Source organism: Elaeis guineensis, chromosome 1 (assembly GCF_000442705.2).
Source record: "Elaeis guineensis isolate ETL-2024a chromosome 1, EG11, whole genome shotgun sequence".
NCBI classification, from domain to species: domain Eukaryota; kingdom Viridiplantae; phylum Streptophyta; class Magnoliopsida; order Arecales; family Arecaceae; genus Elaeis; species Elaeis guineensis.
In genome coordinates this window covers 20,675,723-20,701,939 of record NC_025993.2, presented here as the reverse complement: position 1 = coordinate 20,701,939, position 26,217 = coordinate 20,675,723, and the positions used below count along the sequence as shown (strand labels likewise).

At 34.4% G+C, this 26,217-nt stretch overlaps 1 protein-coding gene across 1 annotated transcript; it reads right to left on the bottom strand.

The window, feature by feature from the left end:
* On the bottom strand, positions 1-25,411 carry LOC140855770 (uncharacterized). Its single transcript, XM_073252503.1, has 5 exons — positions 25,351-25,411; positions 22,925-23,188; positions 10,923-10,985; positions 555-602; positions 1-148 (listed from the first exon to the last, which is right to left on the bottom strand). The coding sequence occupies exons 1-5, from the start codon at positions 25,409-25,411 to the stop codon at positions 144-146; spliced, it is 441 nt and encodes a 146-aa protein (XP_073108604.1). The 3' UTR covers positions 1-143.
* Between the last annotated feature and the right edge of the window lie 806 nt (positions 25,412-26,217).

Below are 26,217 nucleotides of genomic sequence, written 5' to 3'. Positions count from 1 at the left end.
AGTATTAATTTTTTAAACAAAATTGTAGATATATCTTTTAACATTTTGATTAAAAAAAAAACCCTATTATCCCAAGTAGACCAAAAAAAATGACTATATATATACATTAATGATTAGAAGCTTCACATCATTGCTTGGCAAGTTCAATCTGCCAAAAAAAAAAAAAAGAAAGAAAAGCATAATTAGCCCATAAAGAAATAATATATAAGAGTAATAAAGATTAATAAAAAATAGATAAAAAGCTATAATACATATAAAAGTAGAAGGCCATGCAATTGTTGACCCAATAGCATCATCAATAACTTGTTGTAGTCCATCAGTCCGGATCAACAACTCATTTTGCACCCTTACAAAATCAATATAAATCTCCTAAAATTCGGTCCCTAGAATAGTATTACCGACCATTTTTGATAGATTTTTACTTATAAACATTCCACATGCCACCTCAATTTTGTGTGGCCATCTTGAAGAGTTCAAGATGGCCTCATTTCCTTCCTATAAAAAGAGTTTATAATTTATCAATATGATATGAATATAAGGAATGATCAATTTACCTTGATGGTGCAAGCTTGTTGGGACTTTGTTCTTATATCCTGATTTTTCTGTAATTAAATAAAAAATATGATTCATAACAAGAATTATATTCATCAAATATCAGCCTAAATAAACAAAAAGTGCAACAAGAGCAAGCAATAAAACAATATATAACAATGCAATCATTGGTATTACTGATATAATGCAATCATTGGTTTGCCAAACTCCACATATGAGTAATATGAAAATCCAATAACGAGGAATACAGAATACCAACTTGGAAACTACAAAATTATTCTTTTCCAAACCTGCATGACCAATATTTAATTAAAATATAACAGGCCTCAGATTGCCTATAGCTGCACTGATATAAAAGTGTAGCTAAATATGTTGAACAATTAAGCACAATAGCCTTATACAAATGTTTAACCTACATTATGAAATTTCTTGAACTAGAAATAATTACTGATTATAGACAATATTCTGAAACATGAGGAATGTCCTCAATTCAACAAAGTATGGCGTGTTAACATGAAGCAAATTACAAAAACAAAAGCTGAATATTGAGGTCAAGCAACGGAATATAGATTTCAAAAAAATTTTAATATACATAAAAAGAGTTTTAACATTTAAAACTAGCATACCAGAACTCAAACCCTAGAATCACCTTATAGACTCCAGTTAAACCATTCAAGCACGCAATAGAATAGAAATTATACTTTCTAAAAAAGATGATCAGATGGTAAAATGATCTCCACAAGACTCTAAAGTAGAAGCCCTCCAACGATGATCCACATGGAAGATGATCGAGGTCCTTCCCAACCGAAATAGTGCCGCAGCCTTTCTTCACAAGAATGCTGCCGATGTCTTTCTCCAAGAATGAATTGTACCACTACCTATTTGCCTTTGATTCCTCCACTAGGACCACGCCAAGAAACTCTTCTCAAGAGATCTCACCACCTAGAGTTTGGTTTTGTACTCCAACACATGAAAAAACTAAACCCTAGGTCAAGCAGCCCTCACTTGTCTTTTTCTCTCTTCTTCTCTCTCTTTCTATTTTCTCTCTTTTCTTTTACTTAATTTTCTTCAAAATTTTTTTTGCTTAATCCTCACTTATCCCACGCCCAAATGTCAGGATATCTGCTCCAAAATTCATAGGGGGCGTCCCCTATAAATAAAAAATGAAGAGATGCATGGGTCTCCCAAGGGGCACCAACTCTTGGTGCTCTACCTTCTCACATAGGAAAATGAATCCTCATGCAAGAATAAATGGTGTGGAGGAGTCCCAAGTGCAGAAAAACTCCTCTTCCACATCCATAAATATCATATATTAATGGTGTGCGAAAGAAATAAATGGAGTGGGAAACAAAAAGATGTATTAAAAGAAAGATTCTTCTTTTACCACATCCATAAATTTTAGCATTGAATTCAGGTAGGTGGGATGGAGAACCTCTTTCACACATGAAACACTTCCATATAAAGGCAAGAAATCAATTAAATATGGACCTAATCTAATTAGATTCAAGGCAATAGGTTAAGTCTAGCTCAAACACTTTAAACTAACCAAATTGGGAACTTAGGTTAACACAATATACGAGCATATCAAATTAACCCTTAGAATTTACAATAAGTTCAAATAAAATTAGACCAAGATCAAATCCCAAAGTGTGTGACCCATTAGATTCCAAATCTAGTCAGTAGTGGACCCAAGCTCTTAACCTAATCCGAATTCGATTAGATTAGGTCAACCCAATTGTACCAATTAATCAGAACCCTTTCTAATTAATTCTCGAATTAAACTCTTTTAATTCTTACGAGTCCACAAGTCAAGATTGACATCTAGCAATGTATTATGATTACTCGAAAGAGATGAAATTTGATAGAAATATCAAACAAGCAATTCAACCTTTCAGTCATACAATATCCCAGACGAGCTATGGATATGGAATCATATCAAAACCAAATGCTCATCTATATATATCTCGATCAGAAGATAATGATTCAGTTGATGATACATTAGAAATTTTTTTCTAATTATCATCCTACTTTGGCCAAAGACTTTCGAAATCATCGTTCTGTGAGATCACATGGAATATTCACTCCCCTTACTCGGAGTGATCAATCCCTTATTGACCACTCACAACCTCCATGCATACTTCACCACATCCAAAACACCCCACATAAGGATCAGAAAATCAAACTAAAAAATGAACCAAAATATGAATTCATGTACACAAGGTACCATGGTGATATCAGGTCTAAAGATCACTTGCATAACTTTCACTAGAGAACAACCTGCTGACATATAAATAAGGCTCCATCAGATGTTCTCTCGTAGGTCAATTCAGTGAACTCATTCTCTAATAAACACCCACATCCTTGTATTAGTGTCACACACAAGTGGTTGTGAGATCAACCATCCTCTCCATCGAGCATACATTGAATGCGCCAGTCTTACCGATATCATTGATCTCTGATTCAATGAACCAACAACTAAAAATATTTCATCATAGTCCTAAAATCATTGTCGTAATCTATGAGGTTCATTATAATCTTAAACAGGTATAAGATGCAGTATATAATGAATCAAAAATACCTAATTTTATTAATAAATAATATCAAATACATGAGTTTGGAAGATAAAATATAGAAAAATATCTCATCGCATCACGTATGTGATTGACTTGTAGGGCATTATTTTTTCAATCTCCCACTTGCACTAAAACTTATCGCCCTTATACCTGATGCTCATGCAATCTAGGTGGCGATCAAACTGCTACAATGACAAGATCTTAATGAACGAGTCTGCTATATTGTTCTTAATGTCTACTCACTCAACGATTACATCGCATCTTTCGACTATCTTCCAAACGAGGTGGAACCGCCTTAGGATGTGCTTGGATTTATGATGAGATCTTGATTCTTTAGCTTGAGTAACTATCTCAGTATTGTCACAATAAAGAGGTACTGATTGTTCAATTTCATGAGCCACATCCAACTCTGAGATGAACTTCTTCATTCAGACGACCTCCTTAGCAGTCTCACTAGCAGCTATATACTCAACCTCAATGACTAAGTCAGCAAAAGTTTACTGTTTGAAACTTTTCCAACTCACTACACCATCATATAGGGTGAACATATATCCAAATATGGATTTGCTATCATCCGAATCAGATTGAAAACTGAAATCAGTAAAGTCTTCCAATTTCAAATCAGATCCAACATATATAAAAAAAATATCTCTAGTTCTTCTCAAGTACTTAAGAATATTTTTCATAACTTTTTAATGATCATCCTCTAGATCTGCCTAAAATCTACATATAATGCCCAAAGCATAAGACATATCAGGCCTGATACATAGTATAGTACACATAATCAATCCTACAGCCGAACCATAAAAAATAGAACTCATTCTATTTTTCTCTTCAGATGTCTTGAGAGACATCTTCTTAGAGAGTTGTATACCATGATGCATGGGTAAGTAACCTCTTTTATTTCCCTCCATATTGAACCTTTAATATAAGATCTATGTACCTAAACTGAGATAAGCCAAGCATCCTTTTCGATCTATCTCTATAGATTTTTATATCAAATATATAGGACGCTTCATCCAAGTCTTTCCTGAAAAATTTTTAAGATAACCATATTTTGATCGATTGCAATATAAGGATGTCATTCCCAATGAGCAGTATATCATCCACATATAAGATCAAGAAGATAATAGTACTCTCACTAGTCTTCTTATACATACATGGTTCATCCAGATTTTTGATAAAGCTAAACAATTTGACTGTCTCATCAAAACGGATGTTCCAACTTCTCGATGCTTGTTTTAATCTATAAATAGATTTCTTTAGCTTGCATACTTGATTTGCCCTCCCACTGAAGATAAATTTCTCTGGCTGAGTCATATAGACTTCTTCTTCAAGATTTTCATTAAGGAAAGCAGTCTTGATATCCATCTGCCAAATCTCAAAGTCATAATATGCAACTATAGCAAGCATAATCCTAATAGACTTGAGCATTGCTACAGGTGAAAAGATTTCTTCATAGTCAACACCTTGCTTTTGTCTGAAACTTTTTGCCACTAGCCTGACCTTATAGGTCTCTACCTGACCATCTGCTCCAATCTTCTTCTTGAAGACTCATTTACAGCTTATTGGGGTCACATCCTCAGGTGCATCAACCAAAGTCCAAACTTGATTGACATATATGGAATCTATTTCAGATTTCATGATCTCAAGTCATCTGTCAGAGTCACTACTCATGACTACTTTCGAATAGATCATGAGATCATCATTCTTAATGATATATGATGAGTTGTCATTTTCAATGACAAACCCAAATGGTACATTACACACTCTACCTGACCTTCGGAGAGAAGATGTGTGTTATGATTATGCCTCAACAATGGGCACATCAGGTTGAGGATTAACTTTTGAACTCTCCAGATGTTGCTTTTGGATAGACTACGTGTTGAACTTTCTTAAGTTCAACTGTCCTCCCACTGCCTTCTTGGATGAACTCTTTCTCCAAGAAAATAGTATGCATAGTAACAAATATCTTTTGTTGAGTAGGATGGTAGAAGTAGTATCTTATACTCTCCTTAGAATAACCTACAAACCTATATTTATCCAACCTAGCATTTAACTTATTTCCTTCAGTATTCCTGACATAAGCAAGACAACTCCAAATCTTAAAATACTTAAGATTTGGCTTCCTACCTCTCCATATCTCATATGGAGTACTAGAGATAGATTTACTAGATATCCTGTTTAAAATATGTGCAGCAGTCTCTAGGGCATGACCCCAGAAAGAGATCGGAAGATCTGTGAAGCACATCACAGACCACACCATATCTAATAATATTCAATTCTTTCTTTTTGTAATATCATTTAATTATAGAGTGTAGGGAGGAGTTCATTGAGAGAAAATTTTATTTTCTTTTAAATGATCAAGAAACTCACTAGTTAAGGATTCGCCTCCTCGATTAGATCGAAGAGCCTTGATAGTCTTACTAGTTTGTTTCTCAACCATTCTTTGGTACTCCTTAAACTTATCAAAGACTTTGGATTTGTATTTCATTAAATACACATATCCAAATCTAGATAAATTATCAGTAAATATGATGTAGGAGTATCCACCTCTGGTCTGAGTCAAAATTGAACCACAAACATCAGTATGTACTATGCCCAAAATATCACTAGCTCTATCTCCATATTTAGTAAATGAAGTCTTGATCATTTTATCCATGAGACAAGATTCACAAGTTCCATATGATTCAAAATTATAAGAATCAAAAGAAAAAATTTTGTATAATTTGTTAATCCTTGACTCATTGATATGACCAAGTCGGCAGTATTAGAGATATGTGATATTCACATCTTCTTTCTTTCTTTTCTTTATTTGATTAACATAAAAAATATTATCATTATCAATAAAAGCATTTCCACAATATTCATTAAAAAAATAAACAGAGCAATTATTTGCCCTTTCCTCTTATTTTAAAATCTTGTTCCAATAACATAGATACAGAAATAATATTTCTATCAATGTTAGGGACATAATAATAATCCTTCAATTCTAAAATTTTGTCCAAAGACAACTTCAACAGCTTGATTCTTACAGCTTCGGTCAGAATGGACTCTCCACTAATGTCGAACAGCATGAAGTCACCTTCATTCAGACTCCTTATATTCTACAGATTCTATAATGATTTGCAAAGGTATGAACCACAGACGATATCCAATACCCAAAAATCTGAAGTCGAAGTATTTAATAATAAGTTTGTATCATATACAAACCTTTAGCAATATTTGCTTCTTTGTGCTTCAAACTTGTAAGGTAGTCCTTGTAGTTCCTCTTTCAGTGCCTTTCTTTGCCACACTGATAACAGGTATTCTTGACGGAAATTTTCTTCGCCTTCTTCTTGGAGATGCTAGTCTTAGGGTTCAATTTTTTCTTATAAACCTTCTTGTCTTTCTTCTTAAAGATCTTATCCATAAGAAGAACTGAAGCTTTTTCACCCTTGAAATGGCTCTTTGCTATCTTCAACATATTAAGCAGCACTCAAACAGACTGGTGTTCAGTTAGTTCATATGATAGTTTATGACAAACTATGAGAAGGAATTAGAGAGTGACTGTAGGATTAGATCCTGACTAAGCTCACCATCCATTGCAAAATCCAACTGTCCCAGACGAGTAATCAGATCAATCATCTTGGGATATGAGTCTGCACGGACGTGCCTTCATTCATCCTGGTATGAAACAACTGCTTAAATATCTCATATCTAGCAATCCAACTTTGTTCTCTATATAACTCCTTTAAATTAAGAAGTATGGAAAAAACATCCATGTCTTCATGTTGCCTCTGAAACTCATTGCTCATAGAGGCAAGTATGACACATTTGACAGTCACATTGTTATCTTGCCACATCTTGTATGTAGCCCTTTGCTCCTCAATTGCATCTTCATCGATCATATCGGGTGCAGAGATATCCAGAATATATGAGATTTTTTTCTATGTGAGAACAATTCTCAGGTTCCTCAATTAGTCCACATAATTGGATCTGGTCAACTTATTGGCATCAAGTATGCCACGCAGTAAAAGTGAGGATGCCATTATGCAGATTAATTTACAATAATAAGGAACCAATATAAGCGAACTACTCATGATAATATGCACAACTAGATTAGATCTTTTATCTAGTTGTTACTTCCACTATTTTATCGAATACCATCACCCTCTCCTATAATAAATGAGAAATCCTATTGATTTTTTTAGTGGGGTTGAGATCCTAATTCTTCACAAAAGATCTTGTAGTTGTACAATAAACCTTCATGAGCTCAAAGGTAGAAAATTTCTTTTCAATTGCATCTCATACAACTCTCAACATCTTCCTGCCTCTAAAATATTTATAGCCTTGTGGTTACACAACAAACTATAATATTTTAGTTAAGTTAGACCCTTCCTTTTCATACAGTCATATCTAAATGATGCTGTCTTGTGGTTACACAATAAAGCAATATATCCAAAATGCTGTAAGCATCAAATATACACTAAGTAATCCAAACTCGAAACTCAATAGACCAGAATGGCCAGATAAATAGGTGGGAGGCTCCCCGATACTTTCCTTAGATAGCAACAACTTAACCAGATAAGCAAATAGACCTAATTAAATAATTATCTTTAATACTTTCCTAGACACCAACTTATCAATAAATCCGACATTCAATTAGCAAGTGAATTCCGACACTACAACTTAATATAATTTTCAATGAGGATTTTAAACAGATCTCTAACACATCCTAACACTTACATCATATGTAATATGCATATAAAAAGAATGAAAATAATTTTCATGTATCATGTAATGCTATGTAACATGCTATTCAAGTTGTAATATCTTTCATATAACTATGCCAAAAGTTATGATTAGTAGAATCATACAAGGGTGTACTTTGGATCAACACTTGAGCCAATACCATTTGACTATGGTCTGAACTCAATCTTTTGGTCCAATTCAAATGTCAAATTTGACTTGAGTCAACAAATTGAATCAATATCTAAATCCTAATCATATTATGCATGACTAAGTCAATAATAGGCTAGAAACAATACACCCTAATAAAATCGATTGAAATATTAATCTACCATGAATCATAAAATTTTAAATTATGATAAATTCAAAATTTAACAACTGAAATTTAAAATCATACTTGAATCATAGTCAAAAAATAATTTTTGATTTTAAAATTGATGCAAAAAATCGATAGAACATTTCGGCATCATATGAATCAGATCACATCGATACTACAACAATAGCACATGTTTGATTGAATATAACAAGAGTGGCTCTGATACCACTATTCGATTTCGATCATGCAGCGGAATATGAATTTCAAAAAAATTTTAACATACATAAAAAAAATTTTGACACTTAAAATTAGCATACCGAAAATCAAACTCTAGAATCACCGTGTAAACTCTAATCAAACCATTCAAGCATGCAATAAGATAGAAATTATACTTCCTAAAGAAGATGATCAGATGGCAAAATGATCTCCATAAGGCTCCAAAGTAGAAGCCCTCTAACGGTGATCCATATGGAAGATAATCAAGATCCTTCCCAATTGAAATAGTACCGTAGCCTTTCTTCATAAGAATGCTGTCGATGTCCTTCTCCAAGAATGAATCGTATCACTATCTATTTGCCTTTGATTCCTCCACTAGAACCACACCAAAAACCTCTTCTCAAGAGATCTCACCACCTAGAGTTTGATTTTATACTCCAACACAAGAAAAAATCAAATTCTAGATCAAGCAGCCCTCACTTGCCTTTTTCTCTCTTCTTCTCTCTCTTTCTATTTTTTCCTCTCTTCTTTTACTTAATTTTTTTCAAATTTTTATGCTTAATCCTCACTTATCCCATGCCCAAATGCTAGGATATCTGCTCCAAAATCTATAGGGGGCGTCGCCTATAAATAAGAAATGAAGAGGTGCATGGGTCTCCCAAGAGGTGTCAGTTCATGGTGCTCCACCTTTTCATATGGAGAAATAAATCCTCATGCAAGAATAAATAATGTGGAGGAGTTCTAAGTACAGAAAAACTCATCTTCTGCAACCATAAATATCATATATTAATGATGTGTGAAAGAAATAAATGGAGTGAGAAATAAAGAAATGTATTAAAAGAATGACTCTTCTTTTACCACACCAATAAATTTTGGCATTGAATTCAGGTGGGTGGCATAGAGAACCTCTTTCACACATGAAATACTTCCATGTAAAGACAAGAAACCAATTAAATATAGATCTAATCCAATTAGGTTCAGAACAATAGATTAAATCTAGCTCAAACATTTTGAACTAACCAAATTGGGAACTTGGGTTAACACAATATGCTAGCATATCAAATTAACCCTTAGAACTTACAATAAGTTTAAATAAAATTAGATCAAGATCAAATCCCAAAGTGTGTGATTCATTGGATTCCAAATCTAGCCAGCAGTGGATCCAGACTCTTGATCTAATCCTAGTTCAATTAGATTAAATCAGTCCAATTACACTAATTAATTAGAACTCTTTCTAATTAATTCTCGAATTAAACTTCTTTAATTCTTGCGAGTCCACAAGTCAAGATTGACATCTACCAATGTATCATGACTATCAAGAAGAGATAGAATTTGATAGAAATACCAAAATTATCCTTCAATGACAAGTTGCCATGTAATTCAATCCTTCAGTCATACAACATCCCAGACGAGCTATGGATATAAAATCATATCAAAATCAAATGCTCATCTATATGTATCTCGATCAGAATGTGATGATTTAGTTAATGATATATTAAAAATTTCTTTCTAATTATCATTCTGCTTTGACCAAAGACTTTCCGAATCATTGTCCTATGAGATCACATGGGATGTTGACTCCCCTTATTAAGAGTGACCTATTTCTTATTGACCACTCACAACCTTCATGCACATTTCACCATATCCAGAATACCCACACAAAGATCAGAGAATCAAGCTAAAGAATGAACCAAAATATGGATTCATATACACAAAGTACCATGGTGATCTCAGATCTAAAGATCACTTGCACAACTCTTACTAAAGAACAATCTGCTCACATGCAAATAAGGCTCCATCAGATATTCTTTCATAAGTTAATTCGGTGAACTCATTCTCTAATGAGCACCCATATAATTATATTAGTATCACAGACAAGTGGTTGTGAGATCAACCATCCTCTCCATCAAGCATATATAGGATGTGTCAATCTTACCGGTATCATTGATCTCCGACTCAATGAACTAATAAATGAAAATATTTTAGATCAGGGCTATCAAAGATTTAAGTCTTACTGACATAATCTTATCATAGTCTTGAAACTATTGTCGTAATCTATGAGGTTCATTATAATCTTAAACAAGTATAAGATGCAGCATATAATGAATCAAAGATACCTAACTTTATTAATAAATAATATCAAATACATAAGTTTGAAAGATAAAATATAGAAAAACATCCCATCACATCATATATGCGATTAGTTTGTAGGACATTATTCTTTCACTGAATAAAAATAATAATTTCAAATTAACATAACCTAGATAGCACTATTACCCATCAATTGCTTTAATAAAAAAAAAAAAATGAAATTACATAGAATTGAAGCATCCACCATATGTCATAATAGTAAACAGAGGATCCCCTGTATTTTGCTAAGCATGGATCTTCCTTAGTTCGAGCATGGACAAATCTCAGGCGACAAAACAATCATGACAAATAACTTGAGCAAGCGATTGCAATTATTTCCAATGAAATACGTCAGGGAATTGTAATATGTAAACAAAGCCTGTACAAAAATAATGAAACCTCACCATTTTCCGCAGGGTAATAGATAAATTTCCTACTACACACACGTTCTCGGGTCAGATGAACCCCTGAACAGATAACAGCTTCTCTTGATTAGATGTGCTTTAGCCAATTTATAACTCAACATCAGGTGACACACAAATTAGTACAAACAAGTTGACACTAAATTCTAACATTCCCACCAAATTAGAAAAGATAATCTTACAATATCGGATGCATGAACAAAAGAGTCGGTTGGTATGCTTCCAAGTACATAAAAAGGTGATATTGCTGTAACTAATGTTCCATTTCAGAATAAACATTTCATAAATTACAATCAGAAATAGTATGCCAAGAATGAAGCCCTTCATAGAATATAACTTTCTAACCATCAAAATTATGATGAAAACTGACAACTTTTTTTGTTAGACACTTAATACCATACAAGATAATCAAGGGAATCACACCCCATTCGCTATATCACCATTATATTGAATTCCCAACAAAAATTCATAGAAAATTCTATGAAACTTCCAACTTTCTCCTCTGCCTAGAAGAACAACATCTCCTTCTCTGGAAGGAAATGTCCTTTCCCTTGTTATCCAACCCCAGTTGTGTTTCTTCTCAGGCTACCCTGGCAGAAACAGCCAAGATGGTGGAAATGCAGTACCATTGAGATATGAATTTTATCAGATTTATGTCCTAGAAATAAATTATTAGTTGACATATTATATAATTCTAGAATCTGAACTTATATTTGTAATCTTTTTTATTATCAATAAAAAACATTTTCATTCCAATTATGTTTATGTATCCATGATTTGTCCTAAAAATTAACAAAGATGATTTTTGTATATTCTTAAAGAGTTAAGAATTTGCGACATACATTAATTAGTGGTTAATTTCAAAATGCTTCTGATCAAAAGATCGTCACGGAGGACAGTGATCAATCCATTTGAGATCGGTGCATGATTCATCTTCCTTGTGGGCAGATGAATCTCGGATCTACAGTGTAGAGACACTGAGGTGAAAGTACAAGTGATTGTTAAAGAACAACTGACACTGAGCGTGACCAATACAACAACCATATGGATGTCTACTCACTCGTCAGTGATCTTCTCGATGCTGCAGTGGTGTGAGTGATCCTTTGACCTGCGGTGTCATTGGCTATTCGCAAAGAGGCTACTGGGTTTGATTGCACATTTTTTTGATCTCTAGCTATATGAATCCTTGCTGTATATGTTAGCTTCAGTAGGTTCAGGTTCGCTGTTTGGAGTAGAATGTACCTGATAGAATCTATCGATCTTGATAGAAAAGAAGAAGTCCTATATAATTTACGAGACTGAGTTCAAAAAATCTTTGGCCAAAGCAAGTGTGAATATTGGAAAAGAGTTTCTACGAGATTCACAAATGAACTCGAGTTGAGCCAATCTTATATATGACTGACGATGGGGTCTGACGAGTTCTTCAAGACCTCCATCAAGTCGGGACTCACGATAGAAGGACTGAATCATACAATAACTATACCTATGGGTTCGTACTTTCATTCTACTAGGTTGCTACTACATACTGCTAGGTATCACTGATGGATTGTGAGACTCATCGGGTGTCATCTTGATGATCGATAGCCCTTGAAGGGTAGAATTAGAAATGTTCCAATCCATTGAAAAGAGTTTTGATGATATTGTGATGGAGATCATAATATATCTCACTACCAGATAGAACGAAACCTATGGGGTCACACATTAAGGAATTTAATCTCGAATTTGCCAATTGGACTTATGAAGTTCTAATTGGATTAGGGTTTATTAAAATCTTATTAGGTTTATGAGAATCATACTAGCACATGATTAAACTTAATTTTTTTTGAGACTTTGATTTGATCAAGTCCATAGTCTTGAACCTAATGTAAATCCATTTGGATTTAATTGGACTCTTAATTATGAGCCCAAGAAGATTTGATTAAGTCAATTAGTTGGTATAATTATCCTAATATTATCTCTTCTTTATCTTCTAATTATTTCTAAGTATGTATGTGGAATAAATGAAAAAAGGGTGGCGCCTACTTTTACTTTTGGCATGAAATGGGCACCAAATCCTAAGATATAGCTGAGGGGCCCACCCCCTCTTATGTGGCATGGCGTGGAGGAGAGAGAGTGGGGCCACGCCCCTCTCTTATTTGGCTAGAAATCTCTTTGTGGGGCACCAAGATTTGGCGCCCCAACTATCTGACATGTATTCCTATGACGCCTCTGTATATGCTTAAAGAGGCTGATTATATATTATTTATATCTTATTTTAATTGATATCAATCAGATTAAAAAGGTAGAAAATTCTTATGAGATAAGAATCTATCTTTTTAAGATAATTGGGTTCCTAATATGTGTCAGGGTAGTATCTATATAAAGGAAAGTCTCTAGGGTTTCTAGTGAATAGAATTTTTTATCAATAAAATTTTTCTCTCTCTTCTCCATGCCTCCTCTCCTCCCTCTCTTCCTTTTTCATGCCTAAGAGTTGGATGTCCCCTCTTCCACACGCCAAGAGGTAGTGCTTGGTGACTTAGAGATTGAAGATCGAGGAGAAGAAGAAGAAGGCTACTAATCAAAGAATTGATCCTGCAGTCCAGATCAAGGTATTGATCAAAGTACTCAAGGCTAAGATTCTTCTTAGGAAAAAAAATTTTATGAGAAAAAATCAGTTCGAGATTGATCACAATGGATACCCATAAAGATCGAACACATGTGCGGCTCGAGCGTCTACGAATCCATGATCATCAGAAGCGGTGAATATCTACTCGCATCAAGATAATGAGATCTGATCTCATATTTATTTCTAAATTCCAGATTGTGTATATGTGTTTTCTCTTGGGCTTGGGTAGGATTAGATTTGATCTATTACATGTAGGGGTTAAAAGGTTTAATTCATTTGTTTTTCGCTGCAATTTTCAAAGTTTTTGAAATCTACACATGCTGTCTACCCGATTTTTTAACAGTGATTTCAAAGCCACAACTTTTTGAAAACATATATGATCTGATTTTTAGATTAGATCTGCAAGTTTTAATGATTTAAAATCAATTTTATGCTAATATAAGATTATTCTGGTATAGGATTTATCTCTTATTTCAAAGGTTGTCCTAGCACAAGATTGATCGATTTTAAAAATTATTTTCGAAATAATTAAATCAAATCTTTTAGATCTAAAAATTAGCATATGTGATATGTTTAATTTGAGTTTAGATCTGAAATTAGAATGATTAAAAATTGACATCAAACTGATATAAGGTTGTCCTGATATAGGGTTTACCTCCTATATTGTAAAGGTTGTCCTAATTTGATGTGAATCAATTTTTGAAAAGATGTTTTTGAAATATTTTAATCATTATTTTAGATCTGATTTTATATATATTTGATATATGTAAATTTAGTTTTAGATCTAAAATTTAATGTGCATGTGATGCATATTTAATTTAGATCTAAAACTACATATATTTGATATATGAAATTAGGTTTAGATCTGAAACAGTTTCAAGATCATAAGCCACTAATTGCATACAATGAAATATAATCTAAAAATTATTTTTAGATCTGAAATTATTTTGTTGTATGTGGGTATGGGATGTACAAATTAGGTCTAAGTGATCAAACTACAATTAGGGTCTAATTGATTAGATCAGGCTAGAACCCGTTTTCGATTTTGAACAGTTGATTGAACCTAATTGATGGATGATTAGGATTACATCAAAGGAGCTCAAAATCAAGTTTAGTTGTAGTTGGTTGAATCGATTCATATTTTGATGTGAATTGATTGACTCAACATCGAATTTGGCTCAACAGTTCGGATCCGTTTCAATAGGTTAACCTAATCGATTCTAATCGATCAATTTGGTGTCTAAGGCAAATATTTAGATGGTGGTTATTTAATTGGCTTCTTTGTTTGACCTGATCAATTTTGATTGGTGTCTAAGAAAAGCAACGAAGGAACTCCCATATATCTTAACTTATCTGGCCATATTGAGAGATTCAGTTTCGTATTAGGTTACTTGTTGACTCGAATTTACCCATGCCGACTAGGATGGATAGATATATTGATGTGCTAACCTAATTTAATTAGTCGGACGTCAGATCTGCTGATTTAGAAGAGATCTAAATCCAAATATCTTTATTAAATATTAAGTATAGAGGTCTTCCATCGTTGTAGAGATGCGGATGCCTTCCTGGCATTGATCGTTCTCGACTGATTATAGTAGTTCGATTGCATCGGAAAGGTACAACCACTCTATTGACATTTGATGTCTCAGGATAGAGATGGGGTTGGACCCAATAACTATTAGGTGAGGATCCAAATGACGGCTTTGCGCCTGCTGGTGAACGATATGTCTGACTTAACTAAGAAATGTGTCAATAATTGTTAGGTGAGACCACAGGACTTAGAGACCAAGCTCACTGCATCTTGCTTAGTGAAGCAATGGACAAAATGTTGTCCACTCATTGGTCTGTACTCATCAATAATTGTTAGGTGAGGTGTGTATAGATTAATGGGACTGCAGTATCCACTTAAAATCGATCATATATAGATTTTCGTTTCTCCACCCGAAGAGTATAGGAGATTCAAGAAAATAGTGGAAGCCTTTGTTTGTTTTTAAAGTCCTTAAAACAAACAATTTTATAAATATAAAATCAACTAGAAACTGTTCTCTCTGGAAATAACCATATCGAGTTCAAACCCCTTAGTCCGAATCTTCGATACAAATAGGTTGATCGACACAAATTACAAAGACTGACTCCGAAATCTGAGAATTATTCTCAATTCTGAAAAGCTTACCCATGTTCTAGACCAGGAAGTGCCTGCGTTACCTGCTCATCCATCCACTAATCAACGAACTACACTTGAGAAATTGATGGACGAAGATAACAAGGCAAAGTGCTACATCTTACGCCCATATCTAATGATCTTCAGCAACAACATGAAGATATGAGGACTGTCAGGGAGATGTTGGTCACTTGCAAGAGTTGTATAGTGAACAGAATCGCACAGCTCGCTTTGAGGTCTCCCAAAGACTTTTTAGAGCGAAGATGCATGATGGGCAGTCTGTCAATGATTATTGTTTGATAATAATCAAGGACATAGAAGAGCTTCAGAAGCTCGAAATGAACATGGACAAGGAACTGCAAGTGAATCTGATCCTCCAATCTCTTCTTGATTCATATGGGCAGTTCATTATGGACTACCATATGAATAAGATCAATGCTACTTTGCCGGAGTTATTGAATATACTGGTAACTGCAGAAGGCACCTTGAAGGGTTCAGGGGGCACAGTTCTAGCTGTGAAACGATCTTCCTCCAAAAGGAAGTCTTCTTTTAAAAAGAAAAAGTCCGCGAAGAAGCAAAAGAATGAGGCCAAGCCCAAAAAATAAATTCTTAAAAAGGCCGACGACAAAGAAAAATATTTCCATTGCAATATTGAAGGCTACTGGAGGAGAAACTCTCCAGCCTACCTGACAACTGTCAAGAGCAAGAAGAAAGATGGGCCTTCTGAAGGTACTTCTGAAATACTCGTTATTGAAACTAATCTAATAGTTTCCTGTTCTTCTAGTTGGATTCTTGATTCTGCTTCAAGTGCTCATTTGTGCACTTCAATGTAGGATTTTGAAGAAGTTAGGGGGCTGAGGAAAGGTGAGATCACTCTTCGAGTTGGCAATGGAGCAAGGGTTACTGCTGTGACCGTCGGAACCTACTCTTTACAACTATCGTTATGATTTAATTTACTTTTGAAAGACTGTTACTATGTACTTGTAGTCAGTAAAAATTTAATTTCTATCTCTATACTGGCACAGGATAATTACAATTTTCATTTCAATAAAGACATGTGTTCTATTTATTTTGAAAACAAACTTGTAGCACGTGCTTTCTTGATTGACGGTCTTTATCATTTGCATACTGATGCAAGTATAAATATTAACGAGCAAATAGTGAATGCCATAAGGTCTAAGAGACCTAGAGATAGGATCAGTCAAAAATATCTGTGACACCTTAGGCTAGGCCATATTGGAGAAGACAGACTCAACAAACTGGAGAAAGATGGTCTTCTTGGACCATTGACTTTTGAATCTTATCCAGTCTGTAAATCGTGCCTTCAAGAAAAAATGACCAAACTGCCCTTTGTGGGACAAGAGGAAGGGGCCACTGAGATATTAGCCCTGGTACACACTAATGTGTGTGGTCCATTTGATGTACAAACTAGGAGTGGCGATATCTATTTCATAACTTTTATCGATGATTACTCACGGTATGGGTTCATGTATTTGATGCATTGAAAGTCTGAAACTTTTAAAAAGTTCATAAATTTCAGATATGAAGTAAAAAAACAGATCAAAAAATTCACAAAGATTCTTCGATCAGATCGAGGAGGCGAATACCTTAGTGAGAAATTTTGGACCTATCTTAAAGATAATGGCATAGTCTTATAATGGACACCTCTAGGGATACCTCAGCTCAACGGAGTATCCGAAAGGAAGAATCGGACCCTATTAGATATGATCCAGTCCATGATGAGATTCACAGATCTTTCTGACTTTCTCTGGGGATATGCTTTGCTTACTGCGATTCATCTTTTAAATCGAGTTCCCTCTAAATCTGTTCCTACCACACCATATGAATTATGGCATGGTAAAAAGCCAACTCTTGAGTATCTCAAGATTTGGGGATGTCCGGCCCATGTCAAGCAACGGCAGGCGGACAAGTTAGAGGCTAGATTTTTTAGGGCTCATTTTATAAGATATCCTAAGAAAATCATGAGATACTACTACTATCTTTCTGAAGATCACAATGTGATTGTAAGCCATCATACCGTATTCTTAGAGAAAGAGTTTATCCAAGATGGAGGTAGTGGGAGGAAGATTGAGCTCGAAGAGAAAGTCTTTGAAGAGTATCGAATCCAAGAACCTGAACCCAAGAATGAGTCAGTAGATGTGATTCCTCCACCTCGTAGATCAAGTAGTATCTTCCGTCCTCCGGAAAGATACTTAGGTATTCTTATAGAGGATTTAGAAGAAGCATTCTTTGTGGGAGATAGAGACATTAGGAATGATCCCAAAATCTACGATGAGGCAATGTTAGATATAGACTTTGAGAAATGAATGGAAGCGATGAAGTCAAAAATTGACTCCATACATTCCAACCAGGTTTGGTCCTTAGTAGATCCATCTGAAGGTATTGTACCTATTGAGTTTAAATAGATTTACAAAAGAAAGATTGGGTTGGATGATTAAGTAGAGACCTATAAGACAAAGTTAGTCATGAAAGATTATAGTCAACGCGAAGGCATCGACTATCATGAAACCTTTTTGCCCATAGCCATGCTGAAATTCATCCGTACTCTGCTTGTCATAGCAGCATTTCATGATTATAAAATTTGATAGATGAATGTAAAAACTGTCTTCCTAAATGGATATTTTGAGGAAAATATCTATATGGAGCAACTTTTGGGTTTCACGTCCAGTGATAGTGATCACAAGATCTGCAAGCTGCAAAGATCCATTTATAGACTCAAGCAAGCATCTCGGAGTTGGAACACTCGCTTCAATTATGTGATCAAAATGTTTGATTTCATCAAAAATGAGGAGCCGTGTGTGTACAAAAAGATCAGTGGGAGCGCTGTCACATTCCTCGTATTGTACGTAGATGGCATCCTCCTGATTGGGAATGATATTCCTATGCTGACGTCAGTCAAAGTATAGTTGTCAAAAGAGTTCGCCATAAAAGATCTAGAAAAAGCTTCCTACATTCTTGGTATAAAAGTCTATAGGGATAGATCTAAGAGAATGATAGGACTCTCATAGCACATGTACATAAAGGAGGTGCTGAAGAGGTTCAGCATGAAAAACTCCAAGAGAGATCTTTTACCCCTTAGACATGACATTCATCTCTCCAAGAAGATGTGCCCTGACACACCTGAGGAGATCCATGCTTCAGCAATAGGGAGCCTCATGTATGCCATATTATGTATATGTCCTGATATAGCACTTGCCGTGAGTGTCACAAGTAGATATCAGGCGAATCCAAGTGAAGAACACTGAATTGCTGTTAAAAATATCCTTAAGTACTTGAGAAGGACTAAGCATTTGATGTTGGTCTTTGGTGGAGGATCAGGGCTAAAAGTTGAGAGATACACCGATTCAAACTTTATGGCTGATGTCGATGATAAAAAGTCTACATCGGGGTGTATCTTCTTGTGTAATCATGGTGTGGTTAGCTTGAAGAGTTTCAAGCAGTCGATCATTGCAGATTTGACCATAAAAGTCGAGTACATCACTGCCTCTGAAGCTGCTAAAGAAGCTTTTTGGTTCAAGAAGTTTGTTACATAGCTGGGTGTGATGCCATCTGATGTCATTGCATTGCACTGCAACAATAATGGCGCCATAAAGTTCATCGAGGTGAGTGACAGTTTCACATCATACACAAATATCTCGTGAAGAAGTTCGTCGAGGTGCAAAGAGTCGACTCCGCGCTGAATATGGCAGACCTGCTGACCAAGCCTCTCAGCTAACAGAAGATTGAAGCTCACCTTGAGAAGATGGATCTTAGGTATATGGCCAATTGGCTTTAGGTCAAGTGAGAGTTTGTTAGATTTGTGTCCTAAAAGTCAATTGTTGGCTGACACATTATATAATTTCAAAGCCTGAACTTGTACTTGTAATCTTTTTTATTATCAATAAAAGATTTTTTCATTCCAATCATATTTATGGATCCATGATTTATCCTAGAAATTAATAAATATTATTTTTATATATTCTTAGAGAGTCAAAAATTTGAGATATACATTAATTAGTGGTTAATTTTTAAATGCTGTCAATCAAAAGATCGTCACGGAGGATAGTGATCAATTCATTTGAGATCGGTATACAGTTTACCTCCCTTGTGGATAGATGAGTCTCGGATCTACGGTGTAGAGACATTGGGATGAAAGTGCAGGTGGTTGTTAAAGAACAATTGACACTGAGTGTGACCAACATGAGAACCATATAAATGTCTACTCACTCGTCAATAGTCTTCTTGATGCTACAGTGGTGTGAGTGGTCTTTTGACCTGCGGTGTCATTGGCTATTCGCAACGAGGCTATTGGGTTTGACTATACGTTCTCTTGGTCTCTAGCCATATGGGTCCTTGCTGTGTATGTTGGCTTCAGTAGGTTCAGATTCGCTGTTTAAAGTAGGATTCATCTAAATGAAATCTATCGACCTTGATAGAAAATGTGAAGTCCTATGCGATTTGCGAGACTGAATTCAGAAAATCTTTGACTAAAGCAAATGTGAATACTAGAAAAGAGTTTTCACAAGATTTACAAATGAACTCGAGTCGAGCCATCTTGCATATGACTGACAATGAGATCTGATAAGTTCTCCATGACCTCCATCAAGTCGGGATTCACGATAAAAGGACTAAATCATACGATAATTACACCTAAGAATTCGTACTTTCATTCTATTGGATTACCACTACATACTACTAGATATCACTGGTGGATTGTGAGACTCATTGGGTATCATCTTGATGATCGATGGCCCTCGAAGGATAGAATTAAAAATATTTCAAGCCATCGAAAAGAGTTTCGATAATATTGTGATGGAGATCATAATATATCTCACTACCAGATAGAATGGAACCTATGAGGTCACACATTAAGAGATTTAATTTCGAATTTACCAATTGAGCTTATGAAGTTCTAATTGAGTTAGGGTTTATTGAAATCCTATTAGGTTTATAAGAACCATGCTAGCACATGGTTAAACCTAATTCTTCTTGAAACTTTGATTTGATCAAGTCCATATCCTTGAACCTAACCTAAATCCATTTGAGTTTAATTGGACTCTTAATTGTGAGCCGAAGAAGATTTGATTAAGTCAATTAGTTGGCATAATTATCTTAATATTATCTCTTCTTTATCTCCTAATTATCTCTAAATATGCATGTGGAATAAATGAAAGAAAGGGTGGCGCCTACTTTTGTTTTTGGCATGAAATGGGCGCCAAATCCCAGGATATGGCTGAGGGGCCCGCCCCCTCTTATGTGACATGGCGTGGAGGAGGGAGAGTGAGGAGGGAGAGTGGGGCCACGCCCTCCTCTTATTTGGCTAGAAATCCTTTTGTGGGGTGCCAAACTACCTGACATGTATTCCTATGACGCCTCTTGTACATGCTTAAAGGGACTGATTATATACCATTTATATCTTATTTTAATTGGTATAAATCAGATTAAAAAGATAGAAAATTCTTATTAAATAAAGATCTACCTTTTTAAGATAATTGGGTTCCTTGTATGTGTCAAGATAGTATCTATATAAAGGGATATCTCTAGGATTTCTAGTGAATAGAATTTTTGGCCAACAAAATTTCTCTCTCCCTTTTCCACGCCTCCTCTCCTCCCTCTCTTCCTTTCTATGCCCAAGAGTCAGGTGTCCTCTCTTCCACATGCCAAGAGGTAGTGCTTGATGACTTAGAGATCGAAAATCGAGGAGAAAAAGAAGAAAACTGTTAATCAAGGAGTTGATTCTGCAATCCAGATCAAAATATTGATCAAAATGCTCAAGGCTAAGATTCTTCTTGAGAAGAAGAGTCTTCTACGAGGAGAAATCAGTTCGAGATTGATCCCGATGAAAATCCGTAGAGGGCGGATACGTGTGCGACTCGAGCATCTACGAATCCGTAATCATCAGAAGTGATGAATATCTATCCATGTCAAGATAATGAGACTGATCTCATATTTATTTCTAAATTCCAAATTATGTATATGTATTTTCTCCTAAATTTGGGTAAGATTAGATTTGATCTATTACACATGGGGGTTAAAGAGTTTGACCCGTTTGTTTTCCACTGCGGTTTTCAAAATTTTTGAAATATACACATGCTGCTTATCCAGTTTTCTAACAGATTTTGGATTAATTAATATGCTCTTTTTTTTTTTATGTAACCTGCAATGCGGTGTCAAAATGTGGAATCTTTCAGAATTCAGGATGCGGAGCAGGATGTCTTAGGCTCTTGACCCAGTGCTCGATGAATGCAAGATTGGGCAGTGCAATGACACGCTCGGACGCTCTATTTGGTTGGGGAATTTAGCAGGCAAAAGACCTGCATCTCATTCTTATTAAACAGTTTTTAGTTTTTAGCAAAAAAGCATTTGGTGACTGATCGCATAAATAAGACTCGGTTGTACTGGTCAAATTTACCTAAACTAAGCACAGAATTCTTGGAAAAAAATTGTAAGTTATTTCTAGTACAAATTTATCGTGTGTGTGTGGGTATTAATTTTAAAAGCACATCCAGAAATTATTGTAAACATTGTAACTAAACAAAACATTTGTATTTTAAAAACATTTGTATTTTATCATTTTGTTACATATTTGTTGAGTATGATAATCAGAGTCGTCATGTAAATTTTGCATCTTAATTAAAAAGGTACTGATCATTAACCCACTGATCATTTAATGTTCTGTCTTTATAGTTAAAGACTGATTAAAAGATCAAGATGCATAGCTAGCAGCATTGTTAAAAGTCCATACATCCAGCCTTTAAACCAAATCTCTCTTTGAATGAGCCACCCTCTATGTTTGACAACTACTGATTTGGCAGCATCTATTTCCAATTGCTACCTTCCTGCTTGCTGGATTTTGAGGGGTGCAGCATATCAGAGTAGGCCTTCTAGTGCATGTCAGAGGGGTCCAGCCAGCCTATCTGCTTCTAGGAACCAGTTGTCTATCACATTGACTACGGCAGCAAAGAGCAATTAGAAGTGATTGAAAGGAGAAGAGGATTAATTTGTTGGCAAAGAAAACATGGCACCCAGCACCATTAGAAAGGCCTTGGATTCTTGAAATTCCCATCCCTAACCCTATCTCCAACCTAATTAAGCATCATAAGCTTTACCATTTCCATTTAAATTTGAGATCAAGTCAAGAGAAATAGAAAAGATCCGATCTAAGCTTGTCAATTCAAACAACAAACGAAAAAGGGATCGATTGGGGGATGGGGGGACCTGTGGGGGAGAACCAGGCAGCGTGGAGGACGCAGCGCTCCTGGATGTTGGAGCAGAACCCGACGGTGATCTTCTTGAAGTCGCCGCGGAGGACGGATTCGTTCCAGACGGAGGCGCCGTTGTAGACGGTGATCTGGCCGGCGAGGACGACGTTGGGAGCGACGTATGCGTCCACGGCAATCTTGGGCACCCACTGCCCTAGGGGGAAGACGACGGAGGCTTCCTGGCCGTCAGATGGATCGCAGAGACGGCATGTCGGTGATGCTTATCGGCATTTGGGGAGGCAAGACGGAGGACAAAGGGTGTGAAGAAAATCCCGCGCGGCCGGAAGAGGAAGGGTCTGAAAAAAAAAAACCGGCGCGCAAAAGAGGAAGCTGAGGGACGTGCGCGCGGATATTTTGGGTTTTGTTGCGATACATATCTTTCCCATCCCAGCGGTTTAAGAAAGATTGCCGGATAAAATAGGGTCCTTCCCAGCGGTTTAATTTTGACGGTCGGTAAAAATAACATTTTTGTGGCGGAATGATACGGTCCCTGATAAAAATAATATTTTTTCAACTATTTCATAGTATCATCGGAAAAAATAAGATTATTTCTAGTGATTAATTTGACCGTCGGAAATTAAAATTTTATCAAACGGATTTGAAAAAATACTACCTAAAATCTATTTTATCAATAATTTTTCATATCCACTAATAAAAAAATACTGCTAAATCTCTTTTTTCTTGTAGTGCATATTGTAATATGAATGCTTATTGTGTACCAATATATTTGTTCTTATCAAGCTAATTTTATGGTTGAAATTGAGTGCAAGAAGGAATGTGCCGTCATAAAATATATATCCTCATTATACAAATAAGTGAAAATAGGAACTCATGAGAGAAAGCTTACTAAGAAGAAAAAGGCCATGTCATACCTTCTTAAAATCTATAAACATGCAAGGAACAAACAATAGGAGAGGAACATGGATGAAAGAAGTATGACCTTACACACAAGTGAGAGTGATCTAAATGCTTACTTGTTTTTATTTTTATAGCCTATAACTACTGCATTGATGGAGCTATGATAGTTAAGAACCAAGCAAATTCACCTCCCCAAGTGAGGTTTAGAAATTTTTCTTGTATTAATTATTAAGTCACTAATGATTTTTTGTATCATCATATCATGTGCTTGCATGACATATATCAAACATTCAATTCACTTAAAAATATTTTTTTCTACTTCATCTCTTTTAGCACAATCGATATTCTAGTATAATTATATATAGATGTTGAAATATTGGTGTAGCCAAATAGGCCAATATGATTGGCACGGAGATGCACCTATCATGAGAAGGGGAATGTATACTCTCATCATATCTTGAAGCATCAATTGATTTCTATATTGACGGAGATCAATTTGAGTAAGTCAGTAGAATTTCTATATCTCATTATTTATTGTGAGTTCTTTGTTTAATACCTGCATATTTTATGCAGTATTATTATATAGAAGGACCAAGATACATCTAAATCTTCTTGCACCTATCATTCATTGGATTAGCTCCTTCATAATGGGTCTTTATAGAGTGATGTATGAAAATGATGCTCATCTATTTCCCTTGCTCTTGTATTTTTTTGATCCTAACTAATTATTTTTTGATTATGTATAGTTTATTAATGTATACTTTCGTATCATAGCACTATAAGAAAATAAAATTTTTACGATGGAATTATTTATGACATAAATATTTTCATCGTAAATAAAGCTTTTTACGACACAAAAATAGTTTCATCATAAATAATAAATTATTTATGATAAAAAATACTTTTATCATAAATAATATTTATTTACGATGCAAAATCTAGTTTACATCATAAATATTTAATTATTTATGATGCAAATGTGCGTCGCAAATAATTGATGAAAATCACAAATATAAAAAAAAAAATTGTCGATTATTTGCAACGTAAAGCTTTTACTCGCAAATACAAGTTATTTGTGATGAAAAATCAACTTTTCATCACAAATGTTTGGTTATTTACAATGCAAAAATTTTCATTGAAAACAATAGTAGAAAATCAATAATTTTAAAAAAAATATCAGATTATTTACGACATAAATTTTTACATTGCAAATAAGCTATATTTACGACGTAAAATGGATTTTCCATTACAAATATTGAATTATTTATGATGCAAAATTTACATCAAAAATAATTGATGAAAATTAAAAATTTTTAAAAAAATAAATAGCAGATTATTTACGACGTAAACTTATTCATCGTAAATAATTAGTATTTACGATGTAGAAATGAATTATGTTATAAATATTTAATTATTTGCGATGTAAATTTTTTATCACACATAATCGATGAAAATTAAAAATTTTAAAAAATAAATATTAGATTATTTATGATGTAAAAGATTTACATCGCAAATAATTCATACTTGCAACACAAAATGGATTTTGCATCACAAATATTGAATTATTTGTGACACAAAATTCCATCGCAAATAATCAATAAAAATCAAAAAAATTTAAGAAAAATAAATATCAGATTATTTATGATGTAAATATTTTATAAATTAAAAAACAATTCATGTATTTTATGATCAATTTTTCAATCACGAATTTTTTTAATATTTTACAACCAAAAAATCGATCGAAAATATATTTTACAACCAAATATATTTTTTTCTATTTTTATTTGAATATGGTATAAATTTAGAATTTAAAACTTATCTTCATTATTTATTATCTAAATAATTATCGTTAGAGTATCATCACAAAAGACAGCCTTGATCCAATAGTCCTAGCTATGCCGATCAATAAAATTCGATTTCGATGATCACGAACAACCACATAATGATTTGATAGATAGAGACCACCGATGGATCTAAAAACTTGAAATGATGATTTTGATGATATTTGTAGTATACTATCAAAATTTTATCTCAATCGAACATCATTATCATGGTTAATTTAGTATGGGATGATTTGGACCGTTAAATAAAAAATGAGTGATGAAAAGGCCGAACGGCATCTGATTATAAAGTAATTTTTTAGATAAATGATCTTTGCTACTACTTTAATCATCTGTACAATAGCAATCGTAAAATACAAATCATGCATATATGAACTATTCACATTAAGTAAATTTTATAAAAGTACAAGTATAATTACTTAAAGACTTTAAGAATGAATATCAATAGATATAGAGTTTTGGATGGTTCATATATGTGTGGTTTGAATTTTACGATCACCACCAAATAAATCATCAAAATAGTAGTAAAGATTATTTATCTAAAAAAATC

Coding starts and splice junctions, on each gene's coding strand:
- LOC140855770 (XM_073252503.1), bottom strand. CDS start 25,411: ATGGAATTTTGTGTCACAAATAATTCAATATTTGTGATGCAAAATCCA. Junction 23,189..25,350: donor AAATCCATTTTGTGTTGCAA/GTATGAATTATT, acceptor AATGCCGATAAG/CATCACCGACATGCCGTCTC. Junction 603..10,922: donor CTATTACCCTGCGGAAAATG/GTGAGGTTTCAT, acceptor ATTTAATTACAG/AAAAATCAGGATATAAGAAC.